Consider the following 20,062-nt stretch of genomic DNA (forward strand, 5'->3'; position numbering starts at 1 on the left):
GATGATGTATTTGGGTTGGCAACTTGCACCCCAATTTTATATGGATCATGGTTAAATTTTTTAAAGTCCTCTTCAATCAACCAGAAAAGCCCTCTTTAATCAATCAGTTCAGACCCATAGTGAGAAAAATGTGTCCCATCTCCCAGGAGACCACTGGCCAAGGTGGAAGAGGGAAAGGGGTGATTGCCCCACCTAGTTTTGGTTCTGATCCAACCATTACTGGCTCCAGCCACTTCTGGTAGGCATGTGTCCCCATGCCAGATTATCCCCAATGGAATGTTTACTCCCAAAGGAATGTTCAGGAAAACAAATGTTGCTCCCCCCCCCCCAATTTATAAGCAGCATAAAAGTCCCCATAGGCCAGTTAGGACTTTTGGTCTGTCTGCCCTGACTAGCAGCACATCTCCAGTGTCTCAGGAAGAGAGCCCAGTGTTGTATGCTTGTCAGGAGGGGGAAGAGGTGCCAGACTGGCCAAGGAGCCTCTGAAACATGGTGCCAGCTTGAAGCTATGGTTCCTCCTCACCATGCCCCATACCTAATAAGAAGCAGCCCTTATCACTAGCAGACATTATTACAGCTTATATACTGCTGACACAAATAGTCTACTACTGTGAGGAGAAAAATGTGAGGGAAGGGGAAGATCAGAATTCTTCCTCCATGATTAGACTGCACAGACAAAGAGACGACTCACGTGAATAGTTATATCAGCTGCAGTAATGTCTTTGCCAGCTCCCAGTTGCACTCAGACAGGTTTGGCTTTTCTGAATGTAAGAAATCTCATTATGAGCAACTCTGCTTTAAAGCAAGAATGGATGGCAGACTGTGTTAAACAGAGGGTTCGAAGGCCCATTAATGGCTTCAAGCTTCTGTCAGCCTATGGTTGACAAAGTGAGTAGAAACTAATGCAAAGCTGACTGCCTGGATCTATAGTTGTTCAAAAATTTGTCTTCCTATTCCAACTGGTAGACCCTTTGGGCTAACATTCAAAACACTTAATAGAACTCCATCTACTTTCTACTGAAGCCTTACTGTAGACTATTTACATCAAAATGCACATCTGAATATGAAATATGTATTTAGGACACCAAGCATAAAAATGTGGTTCTACTTCTAACTCCCATCCCCATTTCAGGGTGGATTTCTTTAGCAGTGGATTTCTAAGCATCTGTGCATGAATTGGCATACTTTGAAAATCTTGATCTTGGCAATACAGCAACTTGACATTAAGTAAAGCTAGAACTGGGATCTGGCAACCTTGCAAATCATATAGAAGCATTTAATGTTGTTTCATTTCTGCTGTGGTTCTAAGCAGAAAAGATTATAATTATTCTGCAATCTTAACTTGCTTCTGCTGATGCCAACATTTTATTTTGCTTAAAGCTTCTGCATGCTTCGGTAATATCTAGAGTAAATCTATGATACCAAAACACCACAAGCATTATATTTTTTTACATCTCTCCATTTATTTGCAAGTAATTTTATAGCTTCTAATCATATTATATATTTATTGCTTTTCTTGCACAAAAGTTTGACATGGACAATTGCCTTGCACTGCATTTACATGCCCAGACGCGGGGCCTGTAAAGTTTTCATTATATATTAATAAATCCATTTAACAAAAAAGTATATCACATATTTATAGAGCTGTTTATCTCACCTCCAGATTTAAAGGTTGTAAAACAATTACAGACTCACCACGGACTTAAATGTGAGAACAGTAACTTATTTGGCTCTTGTTTAACAAACTGTCAAATGAAAAACAGGTAGGATATTAATCAGCACTTTAGCACTTATTGTTTCCCAGACAGGATGAACTAAACACAAACAGAAGCTACAACATTTATGAATGCCTCTGTGATCCAGAGGGACTGAACTGAGATTTGTTTTTCTGTTTTCATGGAAGATATCCTCCCCCTCTACACCCTCAGAGGCCTTAGGAAACAATTCTTATGTCAGAACTCTGTAGGCAGGATGAAATGAATGTTGCCTTGCCCCAGCGATGAATCATGCAATCAGGGGCATAGGGAGGGGTGGTGGGGGTGCTGTGCCCTGGGTGTCATCCCAGAAGGGGGTGACAAAATCCCCACTGGGTGGATCGCCATCGCGCCAATCGCCCCATGTGCGGGTCGCTGACGCACCAATCCCCCCCCCCCCGTCTGATAGCCGATGCCGATGCACCGAATGGCCTCTCAGGCAGATTGCCGACGCACCGATCGCCCCCATGCTGATTTGGTTCCAATATAGAAACATTATTGGAGATGCAGGGGAAGAAATTCTACTTTTATTTCTATTGGACCACACTGGCACAATATAACCTTACTCTTGAACAATTATGGTGAAATGTTAGGAAAGACATTCGTGATACTTACAAGTGTGATGTGAATACAGGCACAAGTAGTTTGGAGTTTACAAAGTGAGACAAAGATTGTGGATTCAAATCCTACACAGCAGATTTTTTTTTGGGGGGGGGGACACAGAGGGAAGGAGAAGCCCAATTACACAAGTGGATTCAGGATCACACTACGCTGGATCTCACTCAAGATATGTAGTGAAGAATCAATTCTATTACGCTAACGTTTTAAGTTATCACCTAGATCGATTGAAATAATGTTCTATATGTGTTCACTCATGGTTAGCAAGTTAGATAGTTTGATGTGAGGTCGCAATTTCCAAGCATGATACTGAAGTTGCATGCTTCGCCTGCCATTTGTATAACTGGTTGTGATGTGCTTTGATACAATGAAACATAAATAAGAGGAGCAGAGCAATGCAAACTATAGGAAGTTGGCATGATTAATCCCAGTGTAATTTATGATGTCCTAAATTACCCCAATTCCAAACCCTACTCATACTGGTGGATCTTGGGTTTGGATTGCTTCCTAAGCAATTTATTGTATGACTTGGTTTTTAGAAAGTATGTTTGGGAATGAGCCTGTGTCTTTAACTGTATGTTTTAATTTGTTGGAAGCTACCCAAAGTGGCTGCGGCAATCCAGTCAGATGGGTGGCATATAAATAATAAATTATTATTATTATGTGCAAGCTCTGTAGGGTATAATACTCAGTACTTTCAGGTGTATCATTCCCCAATATATATATATTTTCCAATAGGTTTGTTAAATCTAACAACCTTGCTTTTTTAGTGGTTTAACATATGAAAACACTGAAAACATTTAATAAGCTTGGAACCCACTGTCAAACAAATACATAAGGCCCCCTTTGAAGGCAACAACATCATTATTTATTTATTTCTAACACAAAATGTCATCTAATGAAAAAACTGCATTCAGTACCAAAATTATAAATGGGATTGAAGCAAATAGTTGAAAACAGTGAAGGCAGTTTTTGAATTATTTCTCATAAAATACTGGAAGAGTTACTTTGAGGATACCAGCTGTTCTGAAATCTAAGTCTGTCAACAATCCGTCGAGTTGTCAACAATGCACTTTTCTTTCCTCTGATTTTAAATGCTTATTTCTTTGAATAAGCATTTCACAATGGGAAATTATAAACAAACAATAGGCCCATATTTAATGCTCTCAGTATTAATATATATCTTCATATAGAAAAGTTTCCAAACAGTAAACCCAGGGATATCTCTCTCCTCAAAATGGTGCCTGGCCTTTGACATCATGGATCTAATTGTAGGATGGATGTCTTCAGTTTTGGATATCCATATTCTGAAGCACTAGAGCCACTCTGCTTGGAATGTACACCTAAAAAAAAAAGAAAAGGGAGGAAAACTTACAGATTGTTCACAATATGCCTTTGGGACGGGGCAAGATATAAATCTAAATAACGTACTATAAGTGATCTACTGTTTGAACATGAAATATACATTTAGGAACCGAACTTTCATGAAATGTGCCATCAATATTAATTAAAAGTAGAGTGCAATTATGGATGGGACATGCTGTCTCAATGCCCACAAGGCAATAGAAATTATACACTTCCTTTCCCTTTGCCACTTCCTAAAGTTAGATCTGGCGATAGGTTTAAATGCAATTACCACTAGAGGGCTCCATGTGATTTACAATCACCGATTTCAGACATCTGAGGACATTCGGGTCGATACACTGTACAGTGATAAATGACAAACTCTTACTACTGCATTTGAGCTCTATTGTGTTCTGAATTAAAGCTGCCCCAGGTCTGTGATGTCATTTCGTACTGGTAAATGCAAGGTATGACACAGCAAGGCACTTGAAAATACAGCAGGTTTTATGGTATTGATTCTTGAGCAGAAAAACAAGCCACTCGTTTGCCTTTGCATGTTGAGACTTAAGTTCTTCCACTGGCATTCTGACACTGAAACTTTTAATCTCATTTAACCTGATCCACTTTTTGTTTTTCTTCTTCAGAAGTACTTCCCTTAACAAGGGTGGAAAGGAACCTGTGGCAGCATATTCCGCACAATGCTGCTTCCGAGCACAGATTAGATTCACAACTCAAAACATGACAGATATGTTCTGTTTACCAATTACCTTGCTACGTCGTAGTTTACAGACTGCTGAATGCAATTGATCACGTAAACTGAACTCAATAACAATGCAATTAGAAAAGAGTCGGCAGATGAGTGAAGATTGCAGCCTTCCTTTTTGACAATGCCAGTGTTTAAGACTTTCCTCCTCCTGGCATTCCTAATATAATGCTATTTTCAGCCATGTTATCTCCTAGCGAGAGTCTGACTGATGGCATGAAAAGCTTTTATAGTCGGCAACTGGAATGAAAGGTGTAAAGCAAACAGCTTTAGGAAAAAAGGAAAAGAACAGCTGATCTTCATCGAACCAGACTGTAGCATGTCCAATGCATCTCAGCTCTCGCCAGTGAACAGAGTGTTTTTTCCCCTAAGGTTTCTGTGATAAATAACTCCTACAAATCTGCTCAGCAGGGAAGAAAATGTGAAATACACTTGGGATAGCGTCATGTGCCCCCCCCCCAAATGTACGTGCAAAGGGGGGGAAATTATAGCTGTAGCTTTTTTGCACTTATTTACTACTGCAGTTTTAAGTGCCAGAGGATTTATTTCCAAATCGCTTTAGATAAACCAAGTCACACAGATCTAAGCAGCTGGCAGCTTGAAACAAAGAAAATTAGCACAATGTAGAAAAGCTGCTGCATTCTAGACCATCTTTCAGGACCTGAAAAAATGTGGAAGATTACTATCAAGGCAACTGGATTGCTGTGAAACAGATACTTCAAGGAAAATAGGTCTGTGTGTCTTAAAATCTGACTGATTTGTGGCTATTGGACACACACACACAACTTTGTTACCAAGAGATCTGCTTCCACAGAATTGCATGGAGATGAATAGGTGCATTAAGCAGGTATGTACTTTAGAAACTGGTATTACACATCCAATTTAGTAATAAAATAAAATCAGATTTTGGGATTATTATTTTTTTAAGAATGGAAATTCCTTTAAAAAACCCCAGCTTTAATTATTTTTAATTGAAGTATCAGGGTACCTGAAAGGCTGTGTCCCCTGCCATCCAAAAATAAGATGACATGTGGAAGGCCAACCTAGCCTCATTGAAGAAGCTTGAGTCTTTCTTCCTGCTTGCCAAAAGAAATACTCATCTCCAGCTGCCAATGCCCTGGGACTGCAGAAGCAGGAGGAAAGGGCACTCTGTCCCCACTCACGGACCAACTATTATTCACACAAGAACCCCAGCAAGAGAAAATCTGTATGTCTTTGGCTGGATGTAAACAGCTACTTCTAGCTCTGTATTCTGGCTTTTAAAAGCCTTCCCTCTCCTCTCCTTTCCCTTGTGTGATTTCGTCAGCCTTCTGACAGTGCCTGACACTTAAAAAAAAAAGATGATAGCCACTTTGGGAGACAATGTTTTTTTTTAAAAAAGGATTAAAAATATAGTAACTACATAGACAAATGAACTGCATTTAAAAATGGCCTGATGTAAATAAATTATATATGACTGTTATACAACCAAGCCTACGTTGAGCCTGGTTTTCTGTGTAAAAGATGGCAAACTATAAAACAAAGATCTCCAACCTGAGGTCAAGCATCAAAAAGTATGACGTAACTGGTCATAGAATATTCTGACAAATTATGATTATGTGGTTTGCTTACACAAGGAATGAAAGAGAAACCCATTACTTCCACAGTTGTCCATTTGTTTTTCAGAAAAGCTGTGCTGGCTGGGACTGATAAGAGACATGGTCCAAAACATCTGGAGGGCACCAAGTTGGTGAAGCCTGTACTAGCAGATATAGTTCAGTTGTGTGCATTACATGTCTGAAGTTTTTAGAGTGTGCTCATAGGCACCATGAAGAGTCTGTTCAGTTGAAAGCTACAATGTTCTAATTAATTTTTAAAAAAACTATCTAGGAAGCCTACTTATTCAAGTGATGTATGAATGGGGTTGGTATATAATCCTTGGAGGTTACAGAGGCATTTATTCTAATATAGCACATGCAGTTTAGGCAGCTTTTGCCAGCACTGTTTTTCGTATCCTGTTCCTGATAAAGACACAGCTGGTACGGCTTGGATGAAGAAGGCTATCTTTATCTCCTTTCACCTTTTGGTTCTTGCACTTTCTGTCTCCTCTCTCTCTTCCTCTCCATTTCCCCCTTTCGTCCCCCTTTCCACTGTTGATCTTTAGAGGCAAAATGTAGACAAGCAAACAGGGGAGGAAGCACAGCTATGAGGATGCAACAATGATACCAAAACATATTTGGCAGATCATCTTTGCCAATCTGTTCCCTGTTTTAAAACAGTGTATCTTCTAGTTACAAACCCTTGGTCTATGCAAATGTCTATTTAAAAAGGCAAACCAGAAAAAAAAAAGCCTATATTACATCCTCCAAAGTCAATATATAAATCCTTGTCAGAAAACTAATGGGTTGGATCCAAAGGACTCCTCACAGCGATTTGATAATTTTGTCAATGCTCTATTACAAACCAGATCTTTGAATCCCAAATATTGATTCTCTGGAAATATTAGTCTCCAAGGACAAACTCTCTTTCTTCCATTAAGGGATTACACAGCTTAGTCGCTTATATTAAGAAGTGCTGCTGAAGACTTGCATACCATGAATTAGTTGGGCTTCTTTCACATGACAATTTTCCTGAACAGTTTTCACACAAAGGGGAAAAATGTATGTATTACTGTCACGAGGGATGAATTCACATGCAAGAAATATGCATTTTCATATAATTTCCCTACTGATTCTTTTTTTTAAAAAACCCATTTGTATACTGTATTTCTTTATAGCCATTTGATTTCGGTCAAACAAAGAACTTGCGTGGTGAGGTAGGTTAGATAAGACTTAATGACTTGCCCAACACCACTCCAATTAACAGGGAAGGAACAGAATCAGAATTGTTAACCCCCAAACTAGCACTTTAGTTGCTGTACCAAATGGGCTCAGTATATCTGTAAAGAGGTCTGTGAGAAAGTATATTTAGACAAGATGCTTGTTAAGGGCCCTATATTTCAATTTGCTTCAATTGTTCTAACCTAGCCCTATTTTTTTAAACAGCACTTATGCTTCTGACAGTATCTGGACATAATATCTGCCCCAGACATTCACTTCCCTTTTATTCCTAGGATGGAAAACATTCTATTCAGAAGACTGATGTAGCATCCTTCATTGCTGACTCCTTGTCAGTTTCCAGCGCACAAAGACAATAAAATACAACAAAGGTTGAAAACTTTCTCCCCCACCATCCCCAGAACCCTTGCACTGTCAGAACTGAGCTTTTTGTTGGCTCTTACCCAAACCATTGCCAACGCCAAGTATCAATTCAGAATATCCGCTGTCTCACCTATAACACATGGCTAATAGCATATTGGTGGCAATTTATGCCAAATTCCTTTTTCAGTTGGTTCATGTAGACGTTGAAAGGTATAGGGCACTAGGTGAACACTTGCAAGACTCTGCAGGGATTGTGCTGTTGTCTCTCAATAACACCTTCTGGAAATGGCACTTCGGGCAGGAGTGGAATTAGCTTACCACTGTGCCTCAAATGCCATGGTCACAAAACTAGTCCAAAAAAGATGCCGTGGATGAAGGCCACTGAAAGGTCCAAGACAACAACTATCAGGGTTACATTCCACCTGTCTTTCATTAAAGCAGAAGGGCAGCTTCTGTGCCAAAACCAGGCCTAAAACTGGATTGAAACAGGTATAGATAACGTCTTGCCCAAAAGGAAGTGCACAGAAAACACTCTCAGGAATACCTTACTAAAGAAGGCGACATTTGTGACTGACTGGATAACACTCCATGGCAGATGGATAAGTTTCTCCACTACCATCACTACTCATCTCCCATCCTCCTCCATTCCCCTCAGATGTCTGATAAAACAGGGAGCTAACTGGATCTGCACTCTGGGTGAGGGCACTTAGTTATGATCGTGTCAAGTGCCTGAGTCATCTCAGCATTCCACAGAGAGATTAGAGCTCTGACAGGACAGCTGCGCAAAGTGGAAACTCCCTAAGGGCACTCAAGTATCTTATCAGATTCCATTAGCCTCTGGGAGCAGACCGTTCTGATAGATTCAACATGCCATCCTCCAGGAAGACAAAGAAATTAGTGAAAAACACAGCTCCTCCAAACACTTAGCCACTCATTCAAAGTGTGGGCTGCCACATCAAACTAACGGCATGAACATTCCATTGGGTGTGCAATGAAATGTACAAAACAGCAAGCATTTGTTCTGAAAAGTACCTGATTTAATGTAAATAAATGACCACATTAATTTGTGCATTAGAACAGGTGGGGAAAAAAGAGGTGAAAATAAAAATACAGCTAAATGAGTGGCTGCCATAGAATAATGCACAAAAACTATCAAGTAATGAATGCATGCCATGAATCCATGAAAAATTTGGAAATACAAAATGGTCAGCATATACTTATCACCTCTGAAAAGTGGATATTTGCTACTTTGTTGTACCTGTCTTTCTCAAAAAAGTCAAGAATGGCTTGTATAAATGTTACAAGGTATCTCCTATCCTTGTGGATTACTTGCCTAGGATTACAAGCACTTACCTGGAGGACTTAATTCTGGGTAGACATTTAGAGGCTTGCACTGTTGAGCTGTTCAACTTCAGCGGTAGAACTGTGCCATATACTTTCAGTACCTACTAAAGACCAGTCCCCCCACACTTGCTGACTTCTTATTTATAAAGCTCCTCACTGGATTCAAATACATACTTCTTACATCATAATAAGACTCCTTCCATAAAAGGAAAGGAACAGTCTTTGGAGCCAACTCACTGGACTACAAGAAATATGTGCATTATTATTTTTTTAAGGAAAAATAAACACAATTGAACAAAACTTGACTCTCTGTATTTTTTCCAATTTGCTAACACAGTTTGTGGAACATGGTTCTTCTTCTGTGGCAATCACTCATAGCCGAGTGATACCTCTGAATGATTACAGGGCTCCACAAAAGGTATTAGCAGTAATGACCTTGAAAGAAATAAGTCAGGAAGGAAGCAAAAATAGCAAGGAAAATATTATTTGGATTAGTGATGAGTGGAGAAATGAGGTGTTTGGATAATTAACATGTATCTGAATCCCAGCTAGCCTTGTTGGATTTTAAAACTGTTAATAGCTTTAAAACCTGTTCCTGTATAACAGACTGCGTGTCTGCCCATATGCCATTACTGTAACTGCAGTAAGCAACTTCTTGGTGTAATGAACCTTACAACTTCAATTTATCACTTGCTTTTTCTCACGTATTTTTCACAGGACACTCTCCTCCCGCTTTTCCCTTTTCTTTTCCCTCGGACAGAATTAAAGTAGCCTTATCCCACCACAGATGCTATTTGGATCACAGATACACTCTTGCAAATTTGTACTTGGCATTTTATGTGGGCTTGTTGATGTTGCTTTTGTTCTGGTGCATGGAAACACCTAAGTGCTTCAAGCGGATGGATCTTGGCAGACTTAGCTAAAGTGCATAGCTATTATAAAATCACTTCTAACAGAATTACATAAGTTTGGTTCTGCATTGTTCTTTCATCTCCTTGGGGCTACAGGTACTGCCTCAACTAGAGACAGAACGTACTTACTGCTGGAATTATATAAAATATTTGGGATTTGCAGCAAAATCCCCACCATTGCTGATTATACACCATGGGAGCTTCCAATGAAACATGTATTTTAGATCACCTGCATGTCTCAAAATAGGAGCTGTTTGCTCTGCTTGTATCTTTCTGCTATGCATGTCCTCTCCACTAGTGATGCATACTGTGGTCTGGATTTTGCAGGTAGTTCCAGGAAATGAAGGCCCACTTTTGGACAGGAACCAGAAACAAGCAAGCTCCCCTGCTCTCTTCCACTTTGATTTTATGAGAATGGAAATGACTCTTTCCCCCATTCATGTATTACTCATCTGTAGATATTGATTACTTGGAGTGGGACTGTACTTTTAGTCCTGTCTCGGACATCACATTACCTTCCTCAAACAACTGTCTGTTGCCACAGTTGTTTAAAGCGGAAGTGTGCTTCTATTCACATGTAGGGGCTCTGTGCAACTGGGGCACCCGCATAACTCAATGTCCCAATTACATGGCACCCCCACACGTGGCCAGGAGTGTGTTTGAGGAATTGTCCTTGCTCCAAAGTAATCACAGTAACACCCAGTACATGAGTAATACACAAACATGGCTTAATATATACTAGTTGGTTCCTGGATTCTCTAAAGAACTGTGTGGTCTGCATTTCCCCTTTTTTAGTTGCTGCTGATTTGTGAATGGGCAGATTCCAGAAATGGTGTGTAGAGCTCTGCTTGCACACCATTTATGCTGGATGGAATTGTTCTGAATAGCATGAGCTGTGGTAAGGCTGGGTGGGTGGGGAAAATGAACAGAATTTTGAGATCTGCTTGTCAGCTGATCAGCGCTCCTTCAGCTCAGACATGGAACAAGTGTGTTATTTTTAGCAAACCACTGTACAGTCTATAGCTTACAGAAATATCAATGTTTGTTTCTGTAAGTTCAGATGCACAATACATGACCTGCTGTGCTGGAAAAATAAGAAGCTCCCATATACTCTGTCAGACCACTGTTCCCTCTGGCTCAGTATTGTCTACCATGATTAGCTGTGGCCTTCCAGGATTTCAGAGAGATAGGGCTTTCGCCAGCATGACCTGGAGACACCAGGGGCTAAACCTGGCAACTTCTGCATGCAAAGCAGATGCTCTACAATTGATCTATGGTCCTACAGTGGTGGGGTGGGGGATTAAAATTAAATTGGCTCCAGGCACTGAAGAAGAGGATCCTGCCCTTCGGAGGGGGAGGGAAGTGCTACAGTTTGGGCTGGCACACTTTTATCTGCAACTTTACCTCCAGGTAGTATGTGTGCTGTTGTCCTCGGGACTGGCGATCACTTGCACTCAGTGAATTGGGTTGCTGAAGGATATAAAGGAGAAGCGTGACCCACACTTTTGGGCTTTGTAACTAACATAGTAGTGCACTTGCCATGCCACAACCTGCAGCTACTTTATTATATATTAGTTCATTCATTACTCAAACTATATTAGTTCATTCATTACTTGGCTCCCATCTCCTTGCCCACCCTACATGCTTTATTTCACATGCACTTGCCAAGATCCTTCTTTACCATAGTTTTAGCCCCTGGGCATGTTTATTTTCTACTATGCATCGCCAATATTCATGCCAACTTGGAAGTAAGGTATGGTTAATAAGACACACAATTATTGTCTTACACTGTTAGCTGTGTTAATGTTTACTGCTAGAGTAGTGGAAGGGGAAATGGGATAATGGTATTATTGTGTTGTTTCTTGGGATTCAGTTTGATTTCTGACCAAAACATAGTATTTTGTTGCTTTGGCTTTTGTTGTGTGTGTGAAATCAATACTTAATTTTCCACTGAATGCAAAATGTAGCAGCAGAATAAATATACATTTCTTCCAGAAATGGTAAACTAACCATTCACAATGTTTTAAAGGTTTAAAGTGGTACAAAACTTGGGTAACCAAAACGTCCTATTTCCTCAAAGAGAAAGAAAAATTAAGTTAGAAGCAATTTAGGGATTTTATTAACAAACGTTATAATGCTTAACATGGTATGGTAATTGTAGGATAAACAACTTGATATTGGCAGAGTTACACCTCTAGTCCATACAGAATGGGGCTGGGGGACACTAATTAGTGATGCCACAAAGGTTCAGAATACAAATTTGCTTGTGTTGAAATGGTTAGATGCAATATGAATCAAATGCAATTTCTCTGAAAAGTTCTAATATAGCTTTAAATGCAAATTAAGAATCTGTACACATTCACTGTTTGCTTGGCTTAACAAAGTCCTGCCTTCAAATTTCATCAATGTCTGTCAAACCTCCTCCCTGCAACCACTCCCCCCCCCCCCAAATACTAGCCATTTAATAGTAGTGTATGGAAAGGCATGACAATTTGTTTATTCCAAAAAGGGGCAGCCTCTGAATCAGGCTGTTTCTGAAGCATCATACTAAGGTCCAAACCAAGTTTTCTGGCTGGTGCATACCCAAACTGAACTATGAGCCAGGAATGTGGTCAACTATCTTATCCTGTAAGGCCTGCAAGTCTGGAATGGATGCACCCATTATACTAATATTTGTGAGAAGGGCTTCACATTTCTAGTGATGTAACCATTTTCTTCAGCAAGTTGCTAAGAAAAGTGAAGATGGTAAAAAGCCCATATATAATGTAAATGCGTAAGTAAATTTAGAGATAAGTCCAAGTGTACTGGAAGAACTCGAAAGAATGATCTACAAAAAAATGCAAGCATGTACAGAGACTATTCACATACCTCTTTGGATAACAGTATTAGCCAGTATAGTGAGCTGATAATTTGTAAGAAATAAAGTGTATCAGGGTAATGGGATATGGTTAAAAATGTAAAAGAGAACTGAAACAATTGGTTGTATACAACTCAGAGTAGATGTTCTGAATTTAATGGACCTAAATCAGCTGTCTATTGGGTCTACTCTAAGTAGGACTATCATTGTGTGTAAGCCAATGAATCAAAGGAACAAAAATATTATCCCCACATACTATCATGTTTTTAGGTCACCAAGGAAAAAAAAGAGAGGTATGGTTTAGACATTGCTAAGTAAAACTGAAAGTGAAAATAATTCACGGAACCCTAAGGGGAAAAAAGCATACCGGTATGTATCTAAGGAACTTTGAAGAATTGCCAAACTAGTAATTTGTTACTCCTTGTTTAGGGGGTTCCCTAAGTCACTACTGGAAAAATTAGGATGTTGAGGCCTGTTCATGCAGCCAGACTCAAGCACACACAGAGCAAAATTCAAAGTTTATATGTAAAAGGAAATAGGAAAACATGCAAGTTACTGAGACATGAAAATGCGACAATTCGGAATTAAACAGCATGAAAAAGAAAATGCATACTAAAATGGTTTCATGCTTAGTTATTTCAGATAATTGTTGTATCTTGTTCAGTTATACTTGATATAGGATATTGAGGAACATTATTGTCCAACTATCAGTTGGCCCAAGTCACACCGCATTCACTGATGACCTTTAGTTTAATCTTAAGATTTTCATGCAAACTTCAGTAGTCATATTTCAGAGACAAAAGGCATAATGCAGGTTTTTAATAGGGAATTTAAAATGTTAACTATCACTGCAGACATACCTTTGCAGAAGTGAAGTAGAAAAAAATGTACTTACCAAAATAGAATTAGGCCGACAGTTATGTCCATACTCCTGTGAGAAGAATTCTGTATTATGGTCCAGTCTGTTATGTCCTGCATACTCCGGAGCATCAGAATCCAGTGCAATTTTATACTTAAGGTAATGGTTAAGGAATTTACACTCAGTATAAATTGAAAACAGTTAATAATAAATGGAACCAAAGCAACTTAAAACTACCGAAATGAACTTTTCATGTAATATAACACCTAGAGATCCCAGCTGTGTTTGCCACACTACTCTAGAACATCACTCTAAAAGAAAAGTGCAGTCTATTCCCCAACTACATGTAACAGAATATTATCAACTGTAGCAGCAAATGTATCCCTCAGATTTACTAGTCATCTATTTTACTAAAAGTTTAGTAAGAATATAATCTTGCAAGCACTGTATTTTGTACCAATGAAATTGAAAATGGCGGTTCTTCCTCACCTGGATTCATAGAAAGTTTTGAATTCACCCTCTTTTGTGACAGAGCAGCACTAACATAATAATAATTCACTGTGGGTGGGGACCAACATTAAGTCATTATCAGAGTAGACCTACTGAAAATAAATGCACTACTAAGTATGACTTATTTGGATATCACCCTTTGCATGTAACAGCAACAACAGGGGAAAAAATTTCAATAGAAAAGTCAAAGACCTAGTTTGCATGACACAGTAAACCAAACTAAGGCTTATCCAGACCAGACTAATATGTGGGCTCCCAAAGAGAAGCTTCATCCCAAACCATAGTTCAACTTTCTATCAGACAAACCAGGCCAATGAAGTAATGGCAATTTAAAACTCTCTCAAGAACTGGCTTTGCTTTCAAAAAAATTTACTGGCAAAAGAAACAAACAAAACTTAAGAGTGAAGAGTAACGTGTTTGGAACAATGTTCCAGAACCTTAATTTTGAGCTGAGGAAAAGACTTTCTGATGGAGCCTCCACTAATAGGATTAGAGCAGAATGAAGCCATGCTTGTTCTTTTGATGATTCAAAGTGCTCTAAGGCTTCATTGTTTGTTCAGCCTTTTGATCAAGTCTGAGGATTGCGATGCTAACGGAATTGGTATCATTTATATCTTTTGACACAACTCTCTCAGCTGAATTGGGCTTTAGCAACAAGTTAGAATTGTTTTTATTTATGCATCCAACCATCAGGAAGGAAGTCTGAAATACTGCATAAAGATGCTAAAATTGGAAGTCTGGCTGTTGAGAAAACAAATAAATTTAATGCCATAGGGTTGCATAATTCCATGATTCGTCATAAGAATGTGGCTCACCTCAAACGTCTTCATTTCCAGTACTAATCCAATTTGTTTCTGAATGATGCCACATGATAAATGTTTAGGGGTTTTTTTGGGGGGGGGGGATAATAACAATTATATTATTTATGTTATTGACATTCCATAAAATGGTTTATTATTTAGCACTTTGTTCAAAACAAAGAAGAGATTTTAAATTGAGACAGTTCTAAGTTGTGATGAATCATGAGAGTTTAGGCTATATAGTTTTATTGATAGTACTTCTGTCCTATTTTTAAAATCTACTAGTGTGGTTTTATTTTTATCAAGTTTGGGGAAATTACCAGCCTGGGCTGCCTGTGTAGACTCTTCCTTACCTCTGAACCAGTGGGAGCACTGCCCCAAGCCTAACAGTTGCACAAAGAGGGAGAGGGAACTACAGTGGTACCTTGGTTTGCATACGTTTCGGAATACAGACACATCAAACCCGGAAGTGTGTCCCTCCGTTTGCAACCTTTTTTTGGATTACAATCCATTTATTTTTTTTGGATTACGAACAAAAATTTTTTGGAGGCCCCATTGGTGAAAGTGCGCCTTGGGTTACAACCTGTTTTGGTTTACAAACGGACCTCTAGAATGGATTATGGTTGTAAACCAAGGTACCACTGTATTTTCTTTCCTTTTTGAACATTTTTATTACAAATATACACAACATATGTATAACATAATAAACACATTATAAATATTGATGAATAATATCTTATCAGCAAAAGGTGCTAGCTCACTATGAAAGCCTTGAACTTTTTTAGCTGTGGGAATATTTGATATTTTTATTTCTATTTTGTGTTGCTTTTTGTAGTTTACCACCCTGAGCTTCTTGGAGAGGAAGGCAGGATTAATCAACAAAAGAAAACAATAATTTGACATTTACATTTTATTAATAAAGATGAATACATGCAAGATGCTTCATCTGATATCTTAGCAACAAGATGATTCTAGTATGGCAAATGCTCTGTAATTAATATCTGTATTAGATTGTTGTTTCATATAATAAATAAAAGGCACCCACAGTTGCTCAAATGTTTGCTTCTTTTGTCTGTCTTCATGTAAATGAGCAAAATCTGTTAACTTGACCTTTGAAGCTATTTACCGCACATAATCCTTTCCTTTTATGTTGGTGCTAGACAGCATCTATTTCGGAGACAAAACTGTTTTTGCTGCTGTTAAAAGATTTGTGTGTGTGAATGATTTCTATCATTACGGCATTTCAAATAGAAGGGTTTGCCCTCCACTCTGCCTGTGCTGCAATCCTACAGAAAAAATGGTACCACTGGGTAAAAGGTCTATACAGTGGGACCTCGGGTTAAGAACTTAATTTGTTCTGGAGGTCCGTTCTTAACCTGAAGTACCACTTTAACTAATGGGGCCTCCCACTGCTGCCGTGCCGCCGTGCCGCAATTTCTGTTCTCATCCTGAAGCAAAGTTCTTAACCCGAGGTACTATTTCTGGGTTAGTGGAGTCTGTCACCTGAAGCGTCTGTAACCTGAAGCATCTGTAACCGAGGTACCACTGTAGAAGGAAGATTGTTGTATAAGTGTGGGCTCTCTTCATAATATGGAACCATGATAATGTGGAGATATTATACACATGCAGTAGGCTCTGCTGTACAGGCATTCGCTGCTCCAACGTGTGACTAGAGGGCCACTGAACCTAGCTTCCCTCTTCAGAATACTGCAGCAAGAAGTCAGGTCCTCTCTCTTCCTCCACACAATTACAACCACGTCGGGGGAAACACCACAGATGGTCCATAGCCTACTTTTTGCTCTTGAAGCAGCAGCTTTATGACTTCAACAGCCAAAGCCTGCTTCTCAGCTAAATCTTTGTACTTGGTGCTGACTGTTGATGGTTACACCTGGCACAGCTGCCTCGAAGAAAATGCTGCACTCTACATTTCCATGTTGCTCAAGCAAGCTCTCATCACCACATGGGCATACTTAACTTCCCATACCATGGCCATGAGTGCTAACATGCTTTCTGCTAGAACACAGAGTAAAAAAAGCCACACATGCAGAATTAAATGACTTTGAACTTCTTCCGTACTTTTCCAGCAATGGCAAACCAAACTGAACCATCCTAGTCATGACTCCAACTGAGGTAGCAACAGCATATATAACAACTATCAGGACTGATCATTATGCTGTTTGACACCATTTCCTAAGGTTTAAATATGAATTCTTGTTGGGTCTCTCTCTATGAAAAAGTATGTCTCCCATCTTTGTTTTCCAGCAACCGTTGTTAGTATTCATGCTTTGATGCTCTAGCAAACAGAGATGTTTAGATAATATATTCATATTTCACAGCCAAGGGATTGAGATATGCTTTTTGCATTCCTGTTATCTTTAGTTTTCACCTTGTTAACTTGCTTTTCCTTCCATTGTACTTCAACCAATATATACATATATAAAACACAAACTTGTACCAGTTTCACCATGTGATGAAGCAGGCTTTTGCCTATAGAAACTCATGTCACAATAAGCCAGTTGGCTTTCAAAATCCCATAGCACTTTTGTCTGTTTGAAAGAAGCCACAGAACATATAACTACCCAAACTGCCCAAGACTCCAGTACTGGGGCTTCCCAGTTCATTTTTATTATTATTCTTGGAGAGCACTCTCTGGTACTAAAGTAAATAGGGTTACTCCACTCCGGTGTGTACATCAGAGCATCTGCGGGCATACTGTAGATATTGGACTATATAAAATTCTAAAAGAATTAATAATAATATAGTTCATACCTAGTTTTAGGCTATAGTTTTTTCTCAGTTTTTAACTGCTAGCTCTATTGCCTTTCATATAATGCCAAGCTCCGAAAGCCAGAAAATCTAAAACACTGGCACACTCTATTTTATAAATATGCCTAAATGGCTCCTTGTTTTATTGTCACAGACCACACAGAGACCTATAAAGAAGAACTTCAGATAGTCTCTCTGGTGCCTTTTAAAACTCAGCACCAGCAAATGCTTCTACTGTGTCATTGTAGTTTATGAATGTGAGCATAATGTTTCCCACCGGCATTTCTACAGTATATGTTACATTTTATAATTCATCATTGTTGCCGAAAGCTCTGACATCTTTAAAGGCTGCTTTAAATTTATTTACCAGCAAATGAAAATGTTTATAGCTTTGTTAATTTTAAGAATAATATATATGGTCACATCTCCCTAAGCAAGGCTATGGAAGTAATTCTAACAATGCTATATTTACCTAATGATATTTTCCTCTTGCTCCACTCTATAACTCTCTCAATTTGCTGTAATAAAATTACTCATAAACATGTTAAGAAATTTTTCACAAATGGAGAAAGGAATGGAAAAACAGTTTTTGTATGAAGAGACCCAAACCGTTCCAAAACAAGTTCACTGTGGGTTCAATTCCTTTAGCGTTTGAAAATATCTAAACGTCTCTGGTGCGGAAATTGAGCCAATTCCCTATTTCCTGCCTAAAACTCACTGAGAAAGTTTCTGCATAGCATTTGTGTCCATGTCAGTGTCACATGATATGGAGATGATATACCGTATTGGCCCAAATATAAGTCGCATCCGAATATAAGCCGCACCTTTAAAATTTAAGGGGGGAGGGGAGAAAAAAAGACAATACCCAAATATAAGCCACTCCCTTAGAATTCTGCAGGCACTCACATCACCTGTTCCCGTTTTACTGTATGTCTGTTTCATCAGCAATATTGTAAATGCCAAATGTTGCAAGGTTGTGAATTTAAGCTGCACTTTAACTTTTCACAGTTGGAATTTGGGAAAAAAGTGAGACTTATATTCAGGCCAATACAATTCTGTGGAAGCCACGTAACATTTCCTGCACGTTGTATAGGCAGCCCTACCATTGCAGCTACCACAGGAAACTATTAATTCAGGCTGAGAGTATAATATGACTACATACTCCCAAGTCTCTGCCTGTCCTCCCTTCAATCACCCTCCAGTAGTATAAACAAGAGGGAGATGGAATGCAACTAGGATGCATGCATACAACTTCATTCAGCCTGAGGGCTCACAGTTGCAGCCACCAACCTTAGATGGAACATGTCAACTACTCCACTGGAGTTTCTTCATAGGCAGTGATGTTATGCATACCACACAGATATTTTTTAATAACCAATAGATTTCTCAGACTAATTCATTTAGGTTCATCCCAATTATACCTCAGACCTGGACAGGTTTCCTTTATAAATATTTCTGTCATTCATACTTGAAATGAGGACTAAGAAGTACTTCCATTGCTTCTTGTATAATACCATTATTTTCATCTTTTACTCTAGCTCAAGTACAGAAGAGAGACTAAAAACAATCCGTCTGAAAACAAAACAAAATGCATTATCCTTACTGTTCGTCATATATAACAAACGAACAAACCCAATGAACCATGCATAGAGTGAGCTTAAAATGAGAATCTTGTGATTATCTATTATATGACGTACTTAATTATTATGCTTTTGATGTTTTCAAACTAATTCTTGAAGCAAAGCATTATTTTTCAAAAAAAATCTTAATGACACATAAAGCATCATTAGGTAAATTCAAACCACATATAAAGCAGAAAATTAGTATTTCACCCGTAGCATAAACAATAATTGTCATTTATGAAGATTATGATACGGCATAATTAAGACCTTTTGTTTAGAGAAGGCTGATGAGAATTTATGCCCAATTGCTGAAAAATGTGGCATGCCAGCATTGATCAAAGTATTAATGGGGGAACTATTAGCTTCCTTCCTTTCTGATTTCATTTCTGTAGACATTCGTCATGAATCTTAGAAAAGAAACGGTTCTGGTCTGTCACAGATAAAACAGTCCTCTAGGAAAATATTTTAATGGCAAGTTTCAACAGCTGTAATCATCTTGGAAAGGACTGTAGCTCTGAGAAAGGGGTGGAGCACAGCAGCAGAGTACATACTCTGCAGGCAAAATGGCCCAGGTTCAATCCTAGAGGCCAGGTTCAATCTAGGCATCTCCAGCTGGGTTCAGCCAGTGCTACTCAAGAGCACAGAAAACACTGAGCCAGTTGGCCTAACAGTCTGATTTGGTATAAGCCTATATCCCTAATGTGACCCCCTTTCTTAATCCAAAATACTTCAAAA

At 38.9% G+C, this 20,062-nt stretch overlaps 1 protein-coding gene across 2 annotated transcripts in view; it reads right to left on the reverse strand.

Annotated features, from left to right (window-relative positions):
* Nucleotides 1-1,443: 1,443 nt before the first annotated feature.
* GBE1 (1,4-alpha-glucan branching enzyme 1) overlaps nucleotides 1,444-20,062 on the reverse strand; it is a 155,544-nt gene continuing 136,925 nt past the window's right edge. Inside the window, exons 15-17 of one of the 2 annotated variants that reach the window (XM_083611558.1) lie at nucleotides 13,666-13,783; nucleotides 11,318-11,383; nucleotides 1,444-3,715 (exon numbers count right to left, since the gene is read on the reverse strand). In XM_083611558.1, the coding sequence (XP_083467684.1) occupies nucleotides 3,659-3,715; nucleotides 11,318-11,383; nucleotides 13,666-13,783 (241 nt within the window). In that variant the 3' untranslated portion in view covers nucleotides 1,444-3,658. The remainder of the gene's footprint in view (nucleotides 3,716-11,317; nucleotides 11,384-13,665; nucleotides 13,784-20,062) is intronic. The other variant, XM_083611559.1, reaches the window with a different exon arrangement.

Source organism: Podarcis filfolensis (genome assembly GCF_964270895.1).
Source record: "Podarcis filfolensis genome assembly, chromosome: 4".
In the NCBI taxonomy this organism is placed as follows: Eukaryota; Metazoa; Chordata; class Lepidosauria; order Squamata; family Lacertidae; genus Podarcis; species Podarcis filfolensis.